At 41.7% G+C, this 23,302-nt stretch overlaps 1 protein-coding gene across 18 annotated transcripts in view; it reads left to right on the forward strand.

Annotated features, from left to right (window-relative positions):
- The window catches only part of LOC106579599 (histone-lysine N-methyltransferase 2C), a 373,485-nt gene that overhangs the window by 144,103 nt on the left and 206,080 nt on the right, over positions 1 to 23,302 (forward strand). For 17 of the 18 annotated variants that reach the window (XM_045702710.1, XM_014159676.2, XM_014159658.2 and 14 more), the window contains exons 4-5: positions 1,006 to 1,171; positions 5,042 to 5,260. In XM_045702710.1, coding sequence (XP_045558666.1) covers positions 1,006 to 1,171; positions 5,042 to 5,260 — 385 coding nt within the window. The remainder of the gene's footprint in view (positions 1 to 1,005; positions 1,172 to 5,041; positions 5,261 to 23,302) is intronic. The other variant, XM_045702709.1, reaches the window with a different exon arrangement.

The raw sequence follows: 23,302 nt of genomic DNA on the forward strand, positions 1-23,302 counted from the left end.
CAGGGCTTCAGCCCCATCTTACCCTATTGAAAATGAATAATCAAAATGGAAGTGTACTTACTAGCTAAGGTATTGAATGTTGCCAGGCAGAAAGCATGCTGACCATAGACGCCAACAGTGGCAGGCATTGTTGATAAATGTTATTTGCCTGTCTATCCCATTGACGTAAAGTTTCGAAAAAACACAATTCCCAACCATTTCGGTCTGACATTATTGTCTCTGAACTGCTGTGTGGGCAACTCTTCAGCGAGCGAGAACATTATTTTTTTTTTTGTCGCTTTAAAGGTCACGTCATCTCCTTTTGCCCAGACATGTTGTTGTGACTATTTCAGACGGTGATTTTGAGATGAATTGACTGGATTTCAGTCTTTCTCATCCTGAAAGGGTTGCCAGAGCTCAAAGCATTCACTAAACCCATACAATCTCACTGTTGCTTTTAGTAACACTTGCGCAAAGAAAGTTTGTTTGTTTGCTGGAGAAAACAAGGTCGTGTTCATTAGGGCTTGCAATGGAAAATGTTTTAAAACGTTTTGCAACAGAACAAAAATAAGCATTTCTTAGCTGGTTTTCCTCTGTTTGGTGCCTAATGAATAACCCAGGGTGCCAGTTGTGCTGAGCCTTGACTGGCAGGTGAGGGGTTAGTTTTGCATAGATAATGGTTTTTAATTGAATGAACTCTGTTTGCATAGTCTGGCAATTCATGTCACAACAAAAAGATCATGCGTCGTGTTCTTTTACATCCAGTGACTAAAAGAGCCCTAAGTGAAACTAAACCAGGTTTCTTTTCAATGTGTTGTGGCCCATGTCAACGGTGTTACCAAAGAGAAACACATCAACGGGGTAACCAAAGAGAAACATTATGCTAGTTTGAATTGGATTATGATCATTTGGGAGTAAACACTACTGCCGTCCATTGGCTAAATGGTCTGTTCAATTCAATAAACATTCTGTCTTGGAGTGTATCAATGAATAACATTGTAACCTCTACCCCCTCTTTACCCACAGAAGTTAAGGAGCTGGTCCTGGATGTTGAGGAGGTCATCGTGCCCCTGTTGTCCAGCCCTGTTCCCAGCCCCAGGGACGGCAGACCCCTTTCGCCACTATTCCAGCGCTCTGTGTCGGAGGACTCAGCAGGATCCTCTGCCTCGGCCCTGGAGCACGCCAAAATCCGGTAAGGAGGGGCAGTGTGGTTGGAGTAGAGGGGGGGTACAAATTGATATAGAGGTGTCTGTATGCAAGATGGACAGAATAAGGTAGCAGGGTAGTAAAAAGGCAAATTAGATTCCAATAAGAGACTGAAATTCTAGCCATTCTCAGAGAGCGTGTGACAGAGGAGGGAGAGGGTCACAGTACAGAGAAGGAGAGACTATCAAATAGAAGCCATTAGAGAGCGAGAAAATGACTGTTTCAGACATGGTGTGTGTGTGTGAGGCGGCGGCGAGTGAGAACTGTGTGTGTGGTTAACAGTGGCTGGGTTGCAAGGCGTGTGTATATGGGTGTTTGTGCACCCTATAAAACGAGTCTGAGTGGAGAGGGAGGTAGAGTGTGTGTGTTGAGAGAGTGAGAAACAAGCAAAGAAAATAGGGTATTTTTCAGGGAGAGGGTGTGAGGTGGGGAGGGAGGAGGATGTGTGTGCTTGCACGCTCGAGTGAGCCACCGCGGTGAGGAGAGAGGAGGTGGAAGGGGGAAGCGTGCAGGGAAGGTAAGCGAGGGAGGTAGAGAGGCGGGTGGGGGGAGGGGAACGAGCAGCAAAAATAATTGAGTGCCGGGGATTGTGGGTAGCGGGGAAAAGCAGGCTGGGTAAAGAGGTCTCAGGGCCCTCGGCGGTAACCTGGCAGCTTGCAGACTGCAGGGCTGCTACTGTAATTAGTAAAGGGAGGGGGTGAGGGGAAAAGGGGTGGGCTTTTTCTTTCTAGTCCCAATTAGCAGAGATTGTGCTCCCGCTAATGTACAGCACAGAGGCCCCGGCAACATGTGGAGGGAGGCAGGAAGTCGCACACACATGTACTCACATGCATACTTTTTAGTTGCTGACAAAAAAAGGCTCTGGGTGTGTTTGGTACCTGAGCACTTCAGATGGCTATACTATGGTGGTGCTGAAAATAAATGAATAGGTGACTAACAGTTAACCTATACTGACAAAAATATAAACACAACAAATAAAGTGTTCATCCCATGTTTCATGAGCTGGAATTAAAGATCCCAGAAATGTTCCATACGCACAAAAAGCTTATTTGTCAAAAATGTTGTGCACAAATTTGTTTACATCCCTGTTAGTGAGCATTTCTTCTTTGCCAAGATAATCCATCCACCTGACAGGTGTAGCATATCAAGAAGCTGATTAACCTCTCTTGGGCAGGTGGGATGCTACCGTCCCACCCACGATTCACACTATTCAACAGCCAGTGAAAAATCTGAGCACCAAATTCAAAACCACAAAATGTCATAATTCAAAGTTCTCAAACATACAACTATTTTAAAGGTACACGTCTCCTTAATGTAACCACATTGTCCGATTTCAAAAAGGCTTTATGGCGAAAGCATAAAGTTAGATTATGTTAGGACAGTTCCAACACAAGAAAAAGCACACAGCCATTTTCCTAGCAAGGACAGGCGTCACAAAAACCAGAAAACCAGCTAAAATGATGCACTAACCTTTGACGATCTTCATCAGATGACACTCCTAGGACATCATGTTACACAATACATGTATTTTTTGTTCGATCAAGTTCATATTTATATCCATAAACCCCATTTTACATTGGCGCGTGATGTTCAGAAAGTATTTTGCCTCCAATACTGCCGGTGAATCAGCACAACAATTTACAAAAATACTCATCATAAACGTTGATAAAATATTAAACTGTTATTCAAAGAATTATAGATGAACATCTCCTTTATGCAAACGCTGTGACAGATTAAAAAAAGTTTCACGGGGAAAGCACACTGCAATAATCTGAGTACTGCGCTAAGAAAAATACACTAGGCAATACAGATACCCGCCATTTTGGAGTCATCTAAAATCATAAATGGCATTGGAAATATTCACTTACCTTTGATCTTCATCAGAAGGCACTTCCAGAAATCCCAGGTCCACAATAAATGTTTTGTTCGATAAAGTCCATAATTTATGTCCAAATACCTCCTTGTTGTTTGTCACGACGAAAAGTCAAAAAAAGTTCTATTTACGTTCGTTCAAACATGTCAAACGTTGTATAGCATCAATCTTTAGGGCCTTTTTCACTTAGAACTTCAATAATATTCCAACCGGACGATTCCAGTGTCTTGAAAAACGTTTTGGAACACAGCTAACTCTCACGTGAACGCGCGCCAATGAACGCCAGTACTTTCCTGAGTCAACAACTTCCAACTTCCTCTGTTCGCTCTCTGTTCAGCATAGACGCCTCAAACAACTTTCTAAAGACTGTTGACATCTACTGGAAGCCTTAGGAAGTGCAAAATGAACCCTAAGTCACTGTGTTCGATAGGCAATGACTTGAAAGGACTACAAGCACCAGAATTCCCACATCCTGCTTAGATTTTTCTCAGGTTTTTGCCTGCCATATGAGTTCTGTTATACTCACAGACATCATTCAAACAGTTTTAGAAACTTCAGTGTTTTCTATCCAAATCTACTAATAATATGCATATTCTAGTTCCTGGGCCCGAGTAGTAGGCCGTTTAATATGGGTACGTTTTTCATCCGGCCGAGAAAATACTGCCCCCTAGCCCAGACAGGTTAAACAGCATATTCATATCACAGGTGCACCTTGTGCTGGGGACAATAAAAGGCCACTAAAATGTGTAGTTTTGTCATACAACACAATGCCACAGATGCATCAAGTTTTGAGGGAGCGTGCAATTGGCATGCTGACTGCAGGAATGTCCACCAGAGCTGTTGCCAAATAATTTAATGTTAATTTCTCTACCATAAGCCATCTCCAACATCGTTTTAGATAATTAGGCCGTAGGTACCACTAGCCTCACAACCGCAGACCACGTGTAACCACTCTAGCCCAGGACCTCCACATCTGGCTTCTTCACCTGCAGGATCGTCTGAGACCAGACAGCTGATTAAACTCAAGATTATTTCTGTCTTTAATCAAGCACTTTTGTCGGAAAACGTATTCTGGTTGGCTGGGCCTGGCTCCCAAGTGGGTGGGCCTATGCCCTCTCAGGCCCACCCATGGCTGCGCAACCTGCACAGTCATGTGAAATCCATAGATCAGGGCATAATTTATTTATTTCAGTTGACCGAAACAAGCTCCTTATATGAGCTGTAAAATCGTTGAAATTGTTACGTGTTGCGTTTATATATTTGATTAGTATAAATGAAATCTATCTGACATGACCCTTTTATTCTAACTGCCTACTAGGGCCGTGTGTGTGTGTGTGTGTGTGTGTGTGTGTGTGTGTGTGTGTGTGTGTGTTTCAGCACTATGCACAAGCAGCCAATCCCTTAATACCCCACTCAAAAATGTTGCTGTCGATCAATCGGTTAGACGGCTTTGTGGATTCTGTTAGACGGCTTCTTGGATTTGGAATAAAATGCAGCGTTCTCAGGGGACATCATTACCAACCTGGTTTTTCCAAAACAAATATCTGAAATATTTACTGTATCTCTGATACCTTTTTTGATTCTTTTTTTGCTGTAGCTGTCAGCATTTACCTCATGTTGGGAGTGTATCAGATTGAAAGCAATATGGCTGCGCAGGTCTTTGTATGGATGTTGTCAAACGATACTGTCTTATAGGTGTTTTGAACCAATGTTGGTATGTAGATGGAGCTTGATTTTAGCGCAGTGTTTCTCAACCATTAGGTCTGTTTAGGCGGGATGACCCCCCCCACCCCCCCTGAGTTTTTTTTATTAGTAATATTATTATTAACCTATCCACCACCCCCCCCCCCCCCTTAGGAGGACATATCTTTTTCGTTTTTTTACAGCCTTTCTTCTACATATATACCCATTTTATGTACATGGTACTTTTATATACAGCACACTACCTGTTTCCTAACCCCTGTTTCTTCCATGTTTCCCCAGTGAAAAGCTGTGTGCCTTCTGCTACAGTGGGGAGAAGAGTTTCCTGGGCCAGGGCGACCTGATGGTGTTCGGCCCCACGCCCGGCTACGTGCCTCTGCACATCCGCAACCGCCGCGGAAGCTCGGAGAAAGATGACGACTACCACGAGGACGACTTCCAAGACGACGACCACGACACCAAGAGCCCGGGGCAGCGCGACAGCGGGAGGGGACTTAAAAAGTAAGTTGCCTTAAATATTGACGTAATGTAGTTGTTGGGTTTATGACATCTTGGGTAACTCAGAGCTGTTGGGTTGGTTTACAATGGCCATTCAGCTAGCAGTGGCAATTTCACACTTGCGATTTCGTTGTGATGGTGGTGTTTATGATATCTTAACTTGGCAATGTCGATTATTTTAGTGGTATTGAGTCTCTTGAATCCATGTTGAATCTCTCAAGTTCCCATTCACCAGTATTGACCCAAGAGTACAACGTTTTTGTGGGAAATGGTGTCAGTAAGTTCTATCTAGTCTAGGATGTCATTGGGCCCTAGACACGTCTTAATTTTGAGCTGGGAGGGGAACAGAAATGTCTGCTTGACTCTGTAGACCTAATGACCGTTTTTGGGCTACTGAGACTCTTTGATTTCACCATTGACATTGATTTTGCTGGAGAGAAAATGACAGCTGAAATTATACCTGGGAAAGTGGGTCTACTTTTCTCCAGAATTGAGTGGGATGGGTGGGGGGTGGACGCACACGTTGGCTGCTGTCCAATGTTACCAGGATGTGCTGTGTAATAACCTTTATGACCTTTGAACTCTGGTAAGTGGTTAAAACTAAACTGGCAGACGTCTAATTACAGTGCCTTCGGAAAGTATTCAGATCCCTTGACATTTTTCCACATTTTGTTACATTTAATCAATTTTAGAATAAGGCTATAATGTATTTTTTCTATTACTACACAATACCCCATAATGACAAAGCAAAAACAGGTTTTCAGAAATGTTATTTAATTCATTACAAATAAAAAACTGAAATTACACATTTACATAAGTATTCAGACCCTTTACTCAGTACTTTGAAGCACCTTTTGGCAGCGATTATGGCATCGAGTCTTCTTGGGTATGATTCTACAAGCTTGGCACACCTGTATTTGTAGAGTTTCTCCCATGCTTCTCTGCAGATCCTCTCAAGCTCTGTCAGGTTGGATGGGGATCGTTGCTGCACAGCTATTTTCAGGTCTCCAGAGATTTCAAATAAAAATCTACTAACATTTTATTGGTCACATATTTAGCAGATGTTATTGCGGGTGTAGCGAAATGCTTGTGTTCCTAGCTCCAACAGTGCAGTAGTATCTAACAACTAACAACAATACACACATCTAAAATAATGGAATTAAGAAATATATAAATTAAATCGAGCAATGTTGTAGTGGCATTGACTAGAATATAGTATGTACATATGAGATGAGTAAAGCAGTATGTAAACATTATTAAAGTGGCCAGTGATTCCAGTTCAATGTATATAGGGCAGCAACCTCTAAGGTCCAGGGTTGCGTAACCGGGTGGAAGCTGGTTAGTGATGGCTATATAACAGTCTGATGGCCTTGAGAAAGAAGCTGTTTTTCAGTCTCTCGGTCCCAGCTTTGATGCACCAGTACTGACCTTGCCTTCTGGATGAACAGGCCATGGCTTGGGTGGTCGATGTCCTTGATGATTTTCCTATGACATCGGGTGCTGTAGGTGTCCTGGAGGGCAGGTAGTTTCCCCCCTGGCGATGCATTGGGCAGACCGCACCACCCTCTGGAGAGCCCTGTGGTTGCGGCGGCGCAGGTGCCGTACCAGGTGGTGACACAGCCAGACAGGATGCTCTCAATTGTGCATCTAAAAGTTTTAGGGGCCAAGACAAATTTAACCTCCTGAGGTTGAAGAGGTGCTGTTGCACCTTGTTCACCACACTGTCTGTGTGAGTGGACCATTTCAGATCATCAGTGATGTGTACGCTGAGGAACTTGAAGCGCTCCACCTTCTCCACTGCGGTCCCGTCGATGTGGCTAAGGGCGTGCTCCCTCTGCTGTTTCCTGAAGTCCACGATCGTCTCCTTAGTTTTTTTGACGTTGAGTGAGAGGTTATTTTCGTGGCACCACTGTCCCAGGGCACTCCCATCCTCCCTGTTGGCTGTCTTGTCGTTGTTGGTAATCAGGCCAACTACTGTTGTGTCGCCTGCAAACTTGATGATTGAGTTGGAGGTGAGCGTGGCCACGCAGTCATGGGTGAACAGGGAGTACAGATGGGGGCTGAGCACGCACCCTTGTGGGGCCCCTGTGTTGAGGATCAGTGAAGTGGTGTTTCCTACCTTCACCACCTGGGGGCGGCCCTTCAGGACCCCAGTTGCACATGGCAGGGTTCAGACCCAGGGCCCCGAGCTTAATGATGCGCTTGGATGGTACTATGGTGTTGATGCTGAGCTATAGTCAATGAACAGCATTCTTACTTGGGTATTCCTCCAGATGAGATAGGCCAGCGTGGAGTGCGATTGCAATATCTGTTGATCTATTGTGGCGGTAAGCAAATTGAAGTATGTCTAGGGTGTCCGGTAAGGTAGAGGTTTCTCAAAGCACTTCATGATGACAGAAGTGAGTGCTACAGGGCGATAGTCATTGAGTTCAGTTTGTTCCTGTACCCAAGAAATCAATGGTGGACATCTTGAAGCAAGTGGGGACAGCAGACTGGGATAGGGAGAGATTGAATATGTCCGTAAACACGCCAGCCAGCTGGTTTGCGCATGGTCTGAGGACGCGGCTAGGGATGCCATCTGGGCCGGCAGCCTTGCAAAGGGTTAAAACACGTCAATGTTTTACTCACGTGGGCCATGGAGAAGGAGAGCCCACAGTCCTTGCTAGCGGCCGCGTCGGTGGCACTGTGTTGTCCTCAAAGCGGACGAAGGTGTTTAGCTTTCAGGCCAAAGAGTTAAATCTTGGTGTCATCAGTCCAGAGAATCTTGTTTCTCATGGTCTGAGAGTATTTAGGTGCCTTTTGGCAAACTCCATCGGCCTGTCGTGCCTTTTACTGAGGAGTTGCTTTCGTCTGGCCACTCTGCAATAAAGGCCTGAGTTGGTGGAGTGCTGCAGAGATGGTTGTCCTTCTGGAAGGTTTTCCCATCAGGTTCTTTGTGTCACGTGTGCTCCCTCTTCGGCCTCTAGGTCACCAGGCTGCTCTTTATGGTGCACACCTGCCACCATCGTTACGCTCACCTGGACTCTATCACTTCCCTGGTTACCTTCCCTGTATATGTCACTCCATTTGGTTACTTCCCCAGGCGTCATTGTTTCTGTGTCATGTCTGTGTGTTGTTCGTGGGTTTTTGTTTTGTATTATGTTACGTTTATTTATTAAAGCACTCACTCCCTGAACTTGCTTCCCGACTCTCAGCGCACACCGTTACACTTAGTCACCTCCCTGACGAAGGCCCTTCTCCCTCGATTGCTCAGTTTGCCCAGGCGGCCAGCTCTAGGAAGAGTCTTGATGGTTCCAAACTTCTTCCATTTAAGAATGATGGAGGCCACTTGGGTGCCTTCAATGCTGCAGAAATGTTTTCGTACATTTCCCCTGATCTGTGCCTCGACACAATCCTGTCTCGGAGCTCTACGGACAATTCCTTCGACCTCATGGCTTGGTTTTTGCTCTGACATGCACTGTCAACTGTGGGACATTTTTGTATAGATGTATGTGCCTTTCCAAATGATGTCCAAACAATTGAATTTACCAAAGGTGGACAAGTTGTAGAAACATCTCAAGGATGTTCAATGGGAACAGGATGCACCTGAGCTCAATTTCAAGTCTCATAACAAAATGCCTGAATACTTATGTAAATAAGATATCTTTTTTATTATTAAAATAATTCCTCAGCAATCTACACACAATACCCCATAATAACAGTGAGAACAGGTTTTTCAAAATGTTGGCAAATGTATATGTATGTATAGATGTGTGTGTGTGTGTATATTTTTGTGTGTAGATTGCTGAGGAATTATTTTAATTTAATACATTTTAGAATAAGGCTGTAACGTAACAAAATGTGGAAAAAGTCAAGAGGTCTGAGTACTTTCCGAAGGCCCTGTATATGCGATGCAGTGTAATCGATTTGGATGGTCAAACGATGGCATTGCTACATAGGGAGACTGAGTTTTGCGTCGACCCCCTTGCTGTGTTCCTTCGCACGCTGTCCCATACAGACTTGTCGGTGTGTGTTCGTTGATGTGGTAGTTTTTTTCCATGCATCATGGAGATGTTGATTTCATCATGATTATATGGTAGAAGCATCACTCTTGTGAGCACTTGGATTTCTTCACATTTTAATGGATTTTTGTCAACAATCTACACAAAATACTCTGTCAAAGTGGAAGAATATACAATACCAGTCAAAAGTTTGGACACCTTCTCATTCAAGGGTTTTCCTTAATTTTTACTATTTCTACATTGTAGAATAATAGTGAAGACATCAACTATGAAATAACACGTGTAATCATGTAGTAATCAAAAGTGTGAAACAAACCAAATATATTTGAGATTCTATAAAGTAACCATCCTTCACCTTGATGACAGCTTTGCACACTCTTGGCATTCTCTCAACCAGCTTCATGAGGTAGTCACCTGGAGTGCATTTCAATTAACCTCTATGGGCTAGGTGGGACGCTAGCGTGCCACCCGTGGTGCACTCCATCAACAGCAGGTGCATTTCAAGAGCGGCAAATTTGAATCCAAATAAATGTCAAAATTCAAATTTTTCAAAAATACAACTATTTTACACCATTTGAAAGATAAACATCTCCTTAATCTAACCACGTTTTACGATTTCAAAAAGGTTTTACGGCGAAAGCATAAATTTAGAGTATGTTAGGACAGTACATTTACAAGAGTTGTGTGTAATGTTTTGTCAAGTCAAAGACAGGGTCACCAAAACCATAAAACCAGCTAAAATGATGCACTAACCTTTTACAATCTCCATCAGATGACACTCCTAGGACATTATGTTAGACAATGCATGCATTTTTAGTTCTATCAAGTTCATATTTATATCCAAAAACAGCGTTTTACTATGGCATTGATGTTGAGGAAATCGTTTCCCTCCAATAACCGGCAGTCAAGTCAGCGTCACAAATTAAATAATTCAAATTAGAAAACATTGGTAAAATATTATATTGTCATTTAAAGAATTATAGATTTACATCTCTTGAACGCAATCAACTTGCCAGATTTAAAAATAACCTTACTGGGAAATCACACTTTGCAATAATCTGAGCACTGCGCCCAGAAAAATACGCGTTGCGATACAGACTAGACGTCATGTTGGGGAGATCTAAAATCGAAAATACTATGTAAATAATCCATTACCTTTGATTCTCTTCATCAGATGTCACTTCCAGGTATCACAGGTCCATAACGAATGTAGTTTTGTTCAAAAAAGCTCATCATTTATGTCCAAAAATCTCCGTCTTGTTAGCACATGATCTAAGCCAGCCGGACTTCTCGTCATGAACGAGGGGAAAAAATATATTTACGTTCGTTCAAACATGTCAAACGTTGTATAGCATAAATCATTAGGGCCTTTTTTAACCAGAACATGAATAATATTCAAGGTGGACGAATGCATACTCTTTTATAACGTATTGGAACGAGGGTACCCAACATGAACTCGCGCCAGGTGTCTAATGGGACATCATCGTTCCATGGCTCTTGTTCGGTCAGATCTCCCTCCAGAAGACTCAAAACACTTTGTAAAGGCTGGTGACATCTAGTGGAAGCAATAGGAAGTGCCAAAATATTCCTCAGCCCCTGTGTTTTTCAATGGGATAGGTTTAAAGTCAATACAACACATCAGGTATCCACTTCCTGTCAGAAAATGTCTCAGGGTTTTGCCTGCCAAATGAGTTCTGTTATACTCACAGACACCATTCAAACAGTTTTGGAAACTTTAGAGTGTTTTCTATCCATATATAATAAGTATATGCATATTCTAGTTACTGGGTAGGATTAGTAACCAGATTAAATCGGGTACATTTTTTTTATCCAGACGTGCAAATGCTGCCCCCTAGCCCTAACAGGTTAACAGTTGTGCCTTGTTAAAAGTCGGAATTTCTTTCCTTAATGCTTTTGACCCAATCAGTTGTGTTATGTGGTATACAGAAGATGGCCCTATTTTGTAAAAGACCAAGTCCATATGGCAAGAACAGCTCAAATCAGCAAAGCGAAACGACAGTCCATCATTACTTTAAGACATGAAGGTCAGTCAATACAGAACATTTCAAGAACTTTGAAAGTTTCTTCAAGTGCAGTCGCAAAAACCATCAAGCGCTATGATGAAACTGGCTCTCATGAGGACCGCCACAGGAAAGGAAGACCCAGAGTTACCTCTGCTGCAGAGGAAAAGTTCATTAGAGTTACCAGCCTCGGAAATTACAGCCCAAATAAATGCTTGAATTCAAGTAACACATCTCTCGACATCAACTGTTCAGAAGAGACTCTGTGAATCAGGCCTTCATTTTTGAATTGCTGCAAAGAATACACTACTAAAGGACACCAATATGAAGAAGAGACTGACTTAGGCCAAGAAACATGAGCAATGGACATTAGACCGGTGGAAATCTGTCCTTTGGTCTGATGAGCTCAAATTTGTGATTTTTGATTCCAACTGTGCTGTCTTTGTGAGATGCAGAGTAGGTGAACGGGTGATCTCCGCATGTGTGGTTCCCATCGTGAAGCATGAAGGAGGTGGTGTAATGGTGTGGGGGTGCTTTGCTGGTGACACTGTTGGTGATTTATTTAGAATTCAAGGCACGCTTAACCAGCATGGCTAGCACAGCATTCTGCAGCGTTCCAGGTGAAGCTGGTTGAGAGGTTGCCAAGTGTGCAAAGATGTCATCAATGCAAAGGATGGCTACTTTGAAGAATCTCACATATATTTAGATTTATCACTTTTTTGGGTACTATATAATTCCATTTGTGTTATTTCATAGTCTTGATCTCTTCACTATTATTCTACAGTGTAGAAAATAGTAAAAATAAAGAAAAGTCACGGAATGAGTAGGTGTGTCCAAACTTTTGACTGGTAGTTTGTCATTGTATGTACTGTATTTTATCTATGTAAATGTTTTTGTTGATACTGTAAATAAAAAGGTATACCTAAAGTGGAAGTATTCAGCCCCTTTAGGCCTAAATTCGTTCAGGAGTAAAATTTGGCTTAACAACTCATGTAATGATTTTTTTTTACAAAAAATCAGACATTGAATATCTCTTTAAGCATGGTCAAGTTAATAATTATGCTGTGGATTATGTATTCAATCACCAACACACATCAAACATAATTGTTCTTCTGAGCTGCAGGATGGGAATGAAACTGCTCAGGGATTTTACGACAAGGCCATTGGTGATTTTAAAACGGCTACAGAGTTCAATGTCTGTGATGGTAGAAAACTGAGGTTGGATCAACATTGTAGTGACTCCACGAAAATGACCTAAATGACAGAGTGAAAAGAAGAGAACAATTTTACAGAATATAAAATATTCCAAAACATGCGTCTTGTATGCAACAAGGCACTAAAGTAATACTGCAACAACATAAGACACAGCAATTTTGTCTTAAATGCAAAGCCTAATGTTTGGGGCAAATCCAACACATCGTTGAGTTAACTGCCTCCTGATTTTCAAGCATGGTGGTGGCTGCATCATGGTATGGGTGTGCTTGACATTAGCCAAACTGGGGAGTTTTTCAGGATCAAAAGAAATGGGATGCAGCTAAGCACAGGCAAAATCCTAGAGGAAAACCTGCTTCAGTCTGCTTTACACCAGACACTGGGTGGGGAATTCACCTTTCAGCAGAACAATAACTTAACACAAGGCCAAATCTACACTGGAGTTGCTAACCAAGAAGACAGTGAATGTTCCTGAGTGGCAAAGTTAGTTATATCTGCTTGAATATCTATGGCAAGACTTGAATTGCTGTCTAGCCATTATCTCCAACATCTTGACAGAGCTTGAACAATTTTAAAAGAATAATGGGCAAATATTGCACGATCCAGGTGTGCAAACTAGGCTTTGGCGATATATCGAATTAAGTTGATAATTTGTTTTTGCAACATATTCCAAATGCCTGTATCGCAGATTTTTTTGTTGTTGTTTTTATGAGTGTTTGTCTGCTTGTTCTCATCTTGTCTTCTTGGTCTCGTTCGCTCCTTCTGTGCTGTGCACCTTCCCATTTACACCAGAGATCTGTCTATAATGATGAGATGCTTAATGTCTCCGCCCTAAAAATGGGAGTCGTAGTCCCAAAGACATGCGACAGACAAGTTTAGGTTAAAAATAAGTGCAGAGAAAAGCATTGGGCTTATTTTGGCGAGAGTGAAACCTCTCGTTTCGCCTCTTTCTGCCATGCCCCTTCCACTCACAACTACAAAGATGAGAGATCACTTCTTCCTCTCTGACATCCGGTTTCAACTCGCTATTTGAGGTTTGGTCCAACTGAATCGGTCATGTGGACAACGTAACACATGGAGACCATTATTTTACTGTAATAGAGAAGTTAACCTTCGAACCATACCCCCGTATATGTTTAAACTCTTCAAATTTTGAGCAGACCAGACACTACTAAAACGAATGCATCAATGAACTTTCATTCTGGAAAAGTAATGCTCAGTTTGTCGCGTGAGCTTTACTGTCCACGTGTCGCTAGCAGCATTATTGTCAAATAAAGATAGTTATATTAGCTGTTTAGTCTGTTTTATAAACGTGCAATTAGTATAAAACCTTTAAGGAATTTACAACTTATTTTCATTCTGAGAAATAAGGCAGGCCACTTGATTTCAACATGTGAACAAAGTGGACAGGCTAGCATGCTGTTCAAACAGTTGGAGGCGGACAGAACAATTCAACTGTTTTGCCTTGTTAGCTGAATTCAGAGCTTGTGAAATTATACCTAGATCCAAGTTAGCTAAACTTGAAATAAAAATATTAGCTGGCTACTTACTAGCACTCGGGCTTGTGCTTTAGACATTGATTATGAGACCAATGTTAATTTTCTATAGTGCCAGCTACATTATTAGTGAATGTGCAAGGTTCTGGTTAAATTTAACAAAAAGGGCATTTTCATAGACTTGAAAGCCAGATCAGTGATTATTGCAAAAAAAAGCAGGTACAACTATTTTGATAAAATAAATTAATTAATTAGTGGGTCTTATGGTTGTGGAAGGCGTATATTCAGCCAAGGTATAATTTCCCAAGCGTTGAATTCATTAGCTTATTGCTGACTGTTTTTTTAAAGTGTGTTTTACAGTGTATTTGACCTTTTAATTGTACAACAAAGCTTATTTAGAGAGAAGATTTAAACCATGTAGATATATATCGTGGATCGCCCATAAGTTTGAAAAACATTTTTTTATTGATTCGGGGAGCTGAATACTTATGCAATGACTATTTTAGTTAACTTCTATTAAACGTAAAATAATGTTAATTCCTCTTCCACTTTGACATTAGAGTATTTTGTGTAGATTTGTTGACAAAACGTTATTAAATCAATATGAATCCCACTTTGTAACACAAAATGTGACAATCAAAGGGTTCTGAATACTTTTGCAAGGCAATACCTACCTCTTGGTGATGGAATGTGGTAAATAAATAGTAAGCATATTTGTTATGCTTAAAGATTGAAGACTTCTCCCAGACTCCCACCAGAGAAGCTGCTGGACCTAAATAAGTGAAATAATTACTCAAATATTCTTCAGGGTCATATTTATTAGGCACCAAACAGAAGAAAACTGACTTAAACAGTGAGGGATTATTTGAACTAGTCCAATAAGAAATGCATTTTTTTCCCTTGCAAAACCTTTTCCTACAGTATACTGTAATGAATATTACCCAGGGCTTTGTCGCTCACTGGCTGGAAACAGATTAACCCCTGTGTCCAAGTTTCTCCATCAAACAAGTGAGTGTTCTCCCCTATTATGCATTGTTTGAGGAATGGAAAGAGGGAGGAAGAGAGCTGGAGTACTGTGACCCAAATAAATAAGCGCATGCTAATGAACCCAGGCGCTAGAATTCAATTTGGGTCAATTAATGTGGTGCGCAATGATTAGTCACTTGATGGAGGGGTAGAGGAGAGAAATCCATGAAGGAAAAGCAAGGATTTCACTGGCAGGCCCTACCAGCTTCTCCAGCCCTGGCCGATGTTTGTTCTGTGTCTATGTTCTCTCTGTCGCAATTAAATTTCGATTCAATTTGTCTTTCTGATCTCTCTCTGTCGCTCTTCGTCCTCTGTCCCTGTCAAATTCTCTTCTCTCTGTCACCTCTCCGCTCGCTCATGCTGTCGCTATTTCCCTTGCTAGTTTTTGCTCTTTTCCCATGTTTTTCTTTCTTTACATGTTTATTTCTCTCTCTTTGTTCTCGCTCTCTGTCGCTGCCCCCTCTGTCTCGGAATTCAGTGGGCTTTATTGGCATGGCAAACATATGTTTACATTGACAAAGCAAGTGAAATAAACAAGAAACAAAAGGGATATAAACAATCAAATTACACTCACAAAAGTTAAAAGAATATAGACATATCAAATCAAATGTATTTATATAGCCCTTCTTAGATCAGCTGATATCTCAAAGTGCTGTACAGAAACCCAGCCTAAAACCCCAAACAGCAAGCAATGCAGGTGTAGGAACACGGTGGCTAGGAAAAACTCCCTAGAAAGGCCAAAACCTAGGAAGAAACTAGGCTATGAGGGGTGGCCAGTCCTCTTCTGGCTGTGCCGAGATTATAACAGAACATGGCCAAGATGTACAAATGTTCATAAATGACCAGCATGGTCAAATAATAATAATCACAGTAGTTGTCGAGGGTGCAACAGGTCAGCACCTCAGGAGTAAATGTCAGTTGGCTTTTCATAGCCACTCCTGCTGTCTCTAGAGAGTTGAAAACAGCAGGTCTGGGACAGGTAGCACGTCCGGTGAACAGGTCAGGGTTCCATAGCCGCAGGCAGAACAGTTGAAACTGGAGCAGCAGCACAGCCAGGTGGACTGGGGACAGCAAGGAGTCATCATGCCAGGTAGTCCTGAGGCATGGGCCTAGGGCTCAGGTCCTCTGAGAGAGAGAAAGAGAGAGCATACTTAAATTCACACAGGACACCGGATAAGACAGGAGAAATACTCCAGATATAACAGACTGATACACAAACTACTGCAGCATAAATACTGGAGGCTGAGACAGGAGTTCAGGAGACACTGTGGCCCCATCTGATGATACCCTGGACAGTGCCAAACAGGCAGGATATAACCCCACCCACTTTGCCAAAGCACAGCCCCCACACCACTAGAGAGAGATCTTCAACCACCAACTTACCATCCTGAGACAAGGCCGAGTATAGCCCACAATGATCTCCGCCACGGCACAACCCAAGGGGGGACGCCAACCCAGACAGGAAGACCACGTCAGTGACTCAACCCACTCAAGTGACGCACCCCTCCTAGGGACGGCATGGAAGAGCAGCAGTAAGCCAGTGACTCAGCACCTGTTATTGGTTTAGAGGCAGAGAATCCCAGTGGAGAGAGGGGAACCGGCCAGGCAGAGACAGCAAGGGCAGTTCATTGTTCCTTTCCGTTCACCTTCACACTCCTGGGCCAGACTGCACTCAATCATAGGACCTACTGAAGAGATGGGTCTTCAGTAAAGACTTAAAGGTTGAGACCGAGTCTGCGTCTCTCACATGGGTAGGCAGACCATTCCATTAAAATGGAGCTCTATAGGAGAAAGCCCTGCCTCCAGCTGTTTGCTTAGAAATTCTATGGACAATTAGGAGGCCTGCGTCTTGTGACCGTAGCGTACGTATAGGTATGTTCGGCAGGACCAAATCGGAAAGATGGGTAGGAGCAAGCCCATGTAATGCTTTGTAGGTTAGCAGTAAAACCTTGAAATCAGACCTTGCCTTAACAGGAAGCCAGTGTAGGGAGGCTAGCACTGGAGTAATATGATCACTTTTTTTGCTTCTTGTCAGGATTCTAGCAGCCGTATTTAGCACTAACTGAAGTTTATTTAGTGCTTTATCCGGGTAGCCGGAAAGTAGAGCATTGCAGTAGTCTAACCTAGAAGTAACAAAAGCATGGATTCATTTTTGGTCAGAAAATTTCAGATTTTTGCAATGTTAAGTAGATGTAAAAAGCTGTTCTTGAAACAGTCTTGATATGTTCGTCAAAAGAGAGATCAGGGTCCAGAGTAGCGTCGAGGTCCTTCACAGTTTTATTTGAGATGACTGTACAACCATCAAGATTAATTGTCAGAATCAACAGAAGATCTCTTTGTTTCTTGGGACCTAGAAGAAGCATCTCTGTTTTGTCCGAGTTTAAAAGTAGAAAGTGTGCAGCCATCCACTTCCTTATGTCTGAAACAAAGGCTTCCAGCGAGGGCAATTTTGGGGCTTCACCATGTTGCATTGAAATGTACAGCTGTGTGTCATCCACATAGCAGTGAAAGTTAACATTATGTTTTCAAATGACATCCCCAAGAGGTAAAATATATAGTGTAAACAATTGTAGGAGCAAGCCCTTGTAATATTATTGGCAATGTTGTAACAATATGCAAATGAGTTGAAGTATGAAAGGGAAAATAAATTAACCGATAAATATTGGTATTTACAATAGGGCTGGGCGATATGGCACCGTATTTTAAAAAAATTGGACGGTATTTGACAGTATTTGTTTTGTTTCTGAATAATAAAAGTTCTACATTTGTTTTATGAGTAGTGAGTGATCCTAGGGTCTTTCTCCATTCTGATTGTTTTATACTGTTCAATTCAACTTCAAAACAAATTTCAAGACTTTTATAATTTCCTGCACTCAATTGCATTGGTGGAAAAAGTACCCAATTTGTCATTCTTGAGTAAAAGTAAAGATACATTAATAGAAATTACTAATGTGAATGTCACCCAGTAAAATCCTACTTGAGTAAAAGTTTAAAAGTATTTGGTTTTAAATATACTTGAAGTATCAAAAGTACATGTAAATGATAAAATATACTTATGTATCAAAAGTAAAAGTAATTTCAAATTCCTTATATTAAGCAAACCAGATGGCAACATTTTCTAGTTATTTTTTCAAAAGTTTACAGATAGCCAGGGGCACACTCAGACAATTTACAAACAAAGCATTTGTGTTTAGTGAGTCCTCCAGATCAGAGGCAGTAGATGAACAGGGATGTTCTCTTGACAAGTGCGTGAATTGGACCATTTTCCTGTCCTGCTAAGCATTCAAAATGTAACGAGTACTTTTAGGTGTCAGGGAAAATGTTTGGAGTAAAAAGTACATGCATTTCTTTAGGAATGTAGTGAAGTAAAAGTAACAGTTGTCAAAAATGTTAAAGTACAGATACCAAAAAAAAACTTAAGTAGTACTTGAAAGTATTTTTACTTAAGTACTTTACACCACTGCTCAATTGAGAATTTCCACACTGCCACGTAGGGCTGCACGATATGGGCAAATAATCTAGGACTTATATTCAACCAAATGTTGCAATTGCCATTTGACTTGCGAATTAGAGCAGAACTGTTGGAGTCATGGAAATAGAATGACTATTCTAATTCTATAGTTAGAATATATGGGCACTTTGACAATGAGATGACAATGAATTAAAATGCCAGGGAGGAGTTATTGTGACAGCGTAGGAACTAAAGTGTTTCCTATGGGAGCCAATTAGCTTTGGCTACATTGCATGTTTTCTCTTGGCTACTTCATGTTGCTAACTTCTTCTTGCGCTTCTTGAGTTACGGGGCGTGGCTAGGTCTGTCTGGAAAGTGGCACGGAGAGAAAGAGTGGAGAGAGAGAGAGATGACTCAGGTAGCGAAGTAAACTATAAAAATTGACATTACACATGGTGTATCACATTTAACAAACCAAACATTCAAATACCGTTATAGTAGGTAAAGTAAAAACCCAAACCGGTCCCTGCATCAATACCGGTATATCATAAAATACGGTATACCGCCCAGCCCTAATTTACAATGGTGGTTGTCCTCTACTAGTTGCCCTTTTCTTGTGGCAACCGGTCACAAATCTGGCTGTGGTGGTGGAACACTGTGGTATTTCACCTAATATATAGATAGATACAGTGCCTTGCAAAAGTATTCGAGCCCCCTTGGCGTTTTTCCTGTTTACGGAAGTTTACATACACCTTAGCCAAATACATTTAAACTCAGTTTTTCACAATTCCTGACATTTAATCCAAGTAAATATTCCCTCTCTTAGGTCAGTTAGGATCACCACTTTCCTTTAAGAATGTGAAATGTTAATAGTAGAGAATTATTTTATTTCAGCTTTTATTTTTTTCATCACGTTCGCAGTGGGTCAGAAGTTTACATAGACTCAATTAGTATTTGGTAGCATTGCCTTTAAATCATTTAACTTGGGTCAAACGTTTCGGGTAGCCTTCCACAAGCTTCCCACAATAAGTTGGGTGAATTTTGGCCCATTCCTCCTGACAGCTGGTGTAACTGAGTCAGGTTTGTAGGCCTCCTTGCACACGCTTTTTCAGTTCTGCCCACAAATCTTCTGTAGGATTGAGGTCAGGGCTTTGTGATGGCCACTCCAATACCTTGACTTTGTTGTCCTTAAGCCATTTTGCCACAACTTTGGAGTCATTGTCCATTTGGAAGACCCATTTGCGACCAAGCTTTAACTTCCTGACTGATGTCGCTTCAATATATCCACATCATTTTCCTATCTCATGATGCCATCTATTTTGTAAAGTGCACCAGACCCTCCTGCAGCAAAGCACCCCCACAACATGATGCTCCACCCCTGTACTTCACGTTTGGGATGGTGTTCTTCAGCTTGCAAGCATCCCCCTTTTTCCTCCAAACATTATGGCCAAAGAGTTCCATTTTTGTTTCATCAGACCAGAGGACATTTCTCCAAAAGTACGATCTTTGTCCCTATGTGCAGTTGCAAACTGTAGTCTGGCTTTTTTATGGCGGTTTTGGAGCAGTGGCGTCTTCCTTGCTGAGCGACCTTTCAGGTTATGTCGATATAGGACTCGCTTTACTGTGGATATAGATACTTTTGTACCTATTTCCTCCAGCATCTTCACAAGGTCCTTTGCTGTTGTTCTGGGATTGATTTGCACTTTTTGCACCAAAGAATGCGTCTCCTTCCTGAGCGGTATGACGGCTGCGTGGTCCCATGGTGTTTTTGCTTGCGTACTATTGTTTGTACAGATGAACGTGATACCTTCAGGCGTTTGTAAATTGTTCCCAAGGATGAACCAGACTTGTGGAGGTCTCCAATTTTTTTTCTGAGGTCTTGACTGATTTCTTTAGATTTTGCCATGTCAAGCAAAGAGGCACTGAGTTTAAAGGTAGGCCTTGAAATACATTCACAGTAACACCTCCAATTGACTCAAATGATGTCAATTAGCCTATCAGAAGCTTCTAAAGCCATGACATAATTTTATGGAATTTTCCGAGCTGTTTAAAGGCACAGTCAACTTAGTGTATGTAAACTTCTGACCCACTGGAATTGTGATACAGTGAATTATAAGTGAAATAATCTGTCTGTAAACAATTGTTGGAAAAATGTCTTATCATGCACAAAGTAGATGTCCTAACCAACTTGCCAAAACTAGTTTAACAAGACAGTTATGGAGTGGTTGAAAAACGAGTTTTAATGACTCCAACCTAAGTGTATGTAAACTTCCGACTTCAACTGTATGCATCCTCCCCCTTTGCTATGAAGCCACAAAATAACATCTGTTGCAACCAATTACCTTCAGAAGTCACATAATTAGTTAAATAGATTGCACACAGGTGGACTTTATTTAAGTGTCAAATGATCTGTCACGTGATCTCAGTATATATACACACCTGTTCCGAAAGGCCCCAGAGTCTGCAACACCACTCAGCAAAGGGCACCACCAAGCAAGTGGCACCATGAAGACCAAGGAGCTCTCCAAACATGCCAGGTACAAAGTTGTGGAGAAGTACAGATCAGGGTTTATTTATTTAAAAAAATCATGAACATCCCACAGAGCACCATTAAATCCATTATTAAAACATCGAATGAATATAGCACCACAACAAACCTGCCAGGAGAGGGCCGCCCACCAACACTCAGACCAGGCAAGGAGGGCATTCATTAATCAGAGCGGCAACGATAACCCTGAAGAAACTGCAAAGCTCCACAGCTGAGATTGGAGTATCTGTTCATAGGACTACAGAACTGGGCTTTACGGAAGAGTGGCCAGAAAAAGCCGTTGCTTAAAGAAAAAAATAAGATAACACATTTGGTGTTTGCCAAAAGGTCTCCCCAAACATATGGGAGAAGGTACTCTGGTAAGATGATACTAAAATGTAGCTTTTTGGCCATCAAAGAAAATGCTATGTCTGTCTCAAACCCAACACCTCTCATCACCCTGAGAACACCATCCCCATTGTGGTGGCAGCATCATGCTGTGGGGATGTTTTTCATCGGCAGGGACTGGGAAACTGGTCAGAATTTAAGGAATGATGGATGGCGCTAAATACAAGGAAATTCTTGAGGGAAACCTGTTTCAGTCTTCCAGAGATTTGAGACTGGGATGGATATCCTGCTTGAAGGTGAACCATGACCCATGTAAATTTCCGACTTCAACTGTATGTATATTTATTTATTTGTTAATGTATTTATTATTATTTTTTAATATGGGAATTTATCAAGATTGTGTTTTTTTAAATAATTTTTGGGTCTGTGAAATCTGAGGGAAATATGTGTCTCTATGGTCATACATTTGTTGGAGGTGCAGCTCAGTTTCCACATTTTGTGGGCAGTGTGGGCATAGAATGTCTACTCTTGAGAGCCATGTCTGCCGATGGCCTTAATCTCTCTCGATAGCAAGGCTGTGATCACTGAATCTGTATATAGTCAAAGCTTTACTAAATTTTGGGTCAGTCACAGTGGTACGGTATTCTGCGACTGTGTACTCACTGTTTAGGGCCAAATAGCATTCTAGTTTGCTCAGTGTTTTTGTTAGTTACTTGACACATTGGAAACAATTATCTTTTCTTTTTCTCATGATTTGGTTGGGTTTAATTGTGTTGTTCTCCTGGGGCTCTGTTTGTGAACAGTTTGTGAACAGAGCCCCAGGACCAGCTTGCTTAAGAGACGCTTCTCTAGGTTTATCTCCTTAGGTGATGGCTTTGTTATGGAAGGTTTGGAAATCGCTTAATTTTAGGTGGTTGTAGAATTTAACGTATCTTTTCAGGATTTTTATAATTAGCAGGTATCGGCCTAATTCTGCTCTGCATGCATTATTTGGTATTTTACGTTGTACACAGAGGATATTTTTGCAGAGTTCTGCATGCAGAGTCACAATTTGGTGTTCTTCCCATTTTGTGTGTTCTTGGTTGGTGAGCGGACCCCATACCGCACAACCATAAAGGGAAATGGGTTCTATAACTGATTAAAGTATTTTTAGCCAGATCCTAATTGGTATGTCAACTTTTATGTTCCTTTTGATGGCATAGAAGGCCCTTCTTGCCTTGTCTCTCAGCTCATTCACAGTTTTGTGGAAGTTACCTGTGGCGCTGATGTTTAGGCCGAGGTACGTATAGTTTTTTTGTGTGCTCTAGGGCAACAATGTCTAGATGGAATTTGTATTTGTGGTCCTGGCAGCTGGACCTTTTTTTGGAACACCATTATTTTTGTCTTACTGAGGTTTACTGTTATGGCCCAGGTCTGACAGTATCTGTGCAGAAGATCTTGGTGCTGCTGTAGGCCCTCATTGGTTGGGGACAGAAGCACCAGATCATCAGCAAACAGTAGACATTTGACTTCTAGATTATAGTAGGGTGCTGCTGACTGTTCTTGTGCCCTCGCCAATTAGTTGATATATATGTTGAAGAGGGTGGGGCTCAAGTTGCATCCCTGTCTCACCCCACGGCCCTGTGGAAATGGATTTTGCAAATATTAACCGCACACTTGTTGTTTGTATACATGGATTTTATAATGTTGTATGTTTTTCCCCCAACACTGCTTCCCATGAATTTGTATAGCAGACCCTCATGCCCAGTTGAATCGAAAGCTTTTTTGAAATCATCAAAGCCTGAGAAGACTTTGCCTTTGTTTTGTTTTGTTTGTTAATTAGGGTGTGCAGGGTGAATACGTGATCTGTTGTACGGTAATTTGGTAATTAGTGATACACCAATATGACATTTTTGGCCGATATCCAATATTTTCCCTGCCAAAAAAAACGATATTAAACATTTCCGCGGCCTTTTAAGCATTC

Source organism: Salmo salar, chromosome ssa19 (genome assembly GCF_905237065.1).
Source record: "Salmo salar chromosome ssa19, Ssal_v3.1, whole genome shotgun sequence".
NCBI classification, from domain to species: Eukaryota; Metazoa; Chordata; class Actinopteri; order Salmoniformes; family Salmonidae; genus Salmo; species Salmo salar.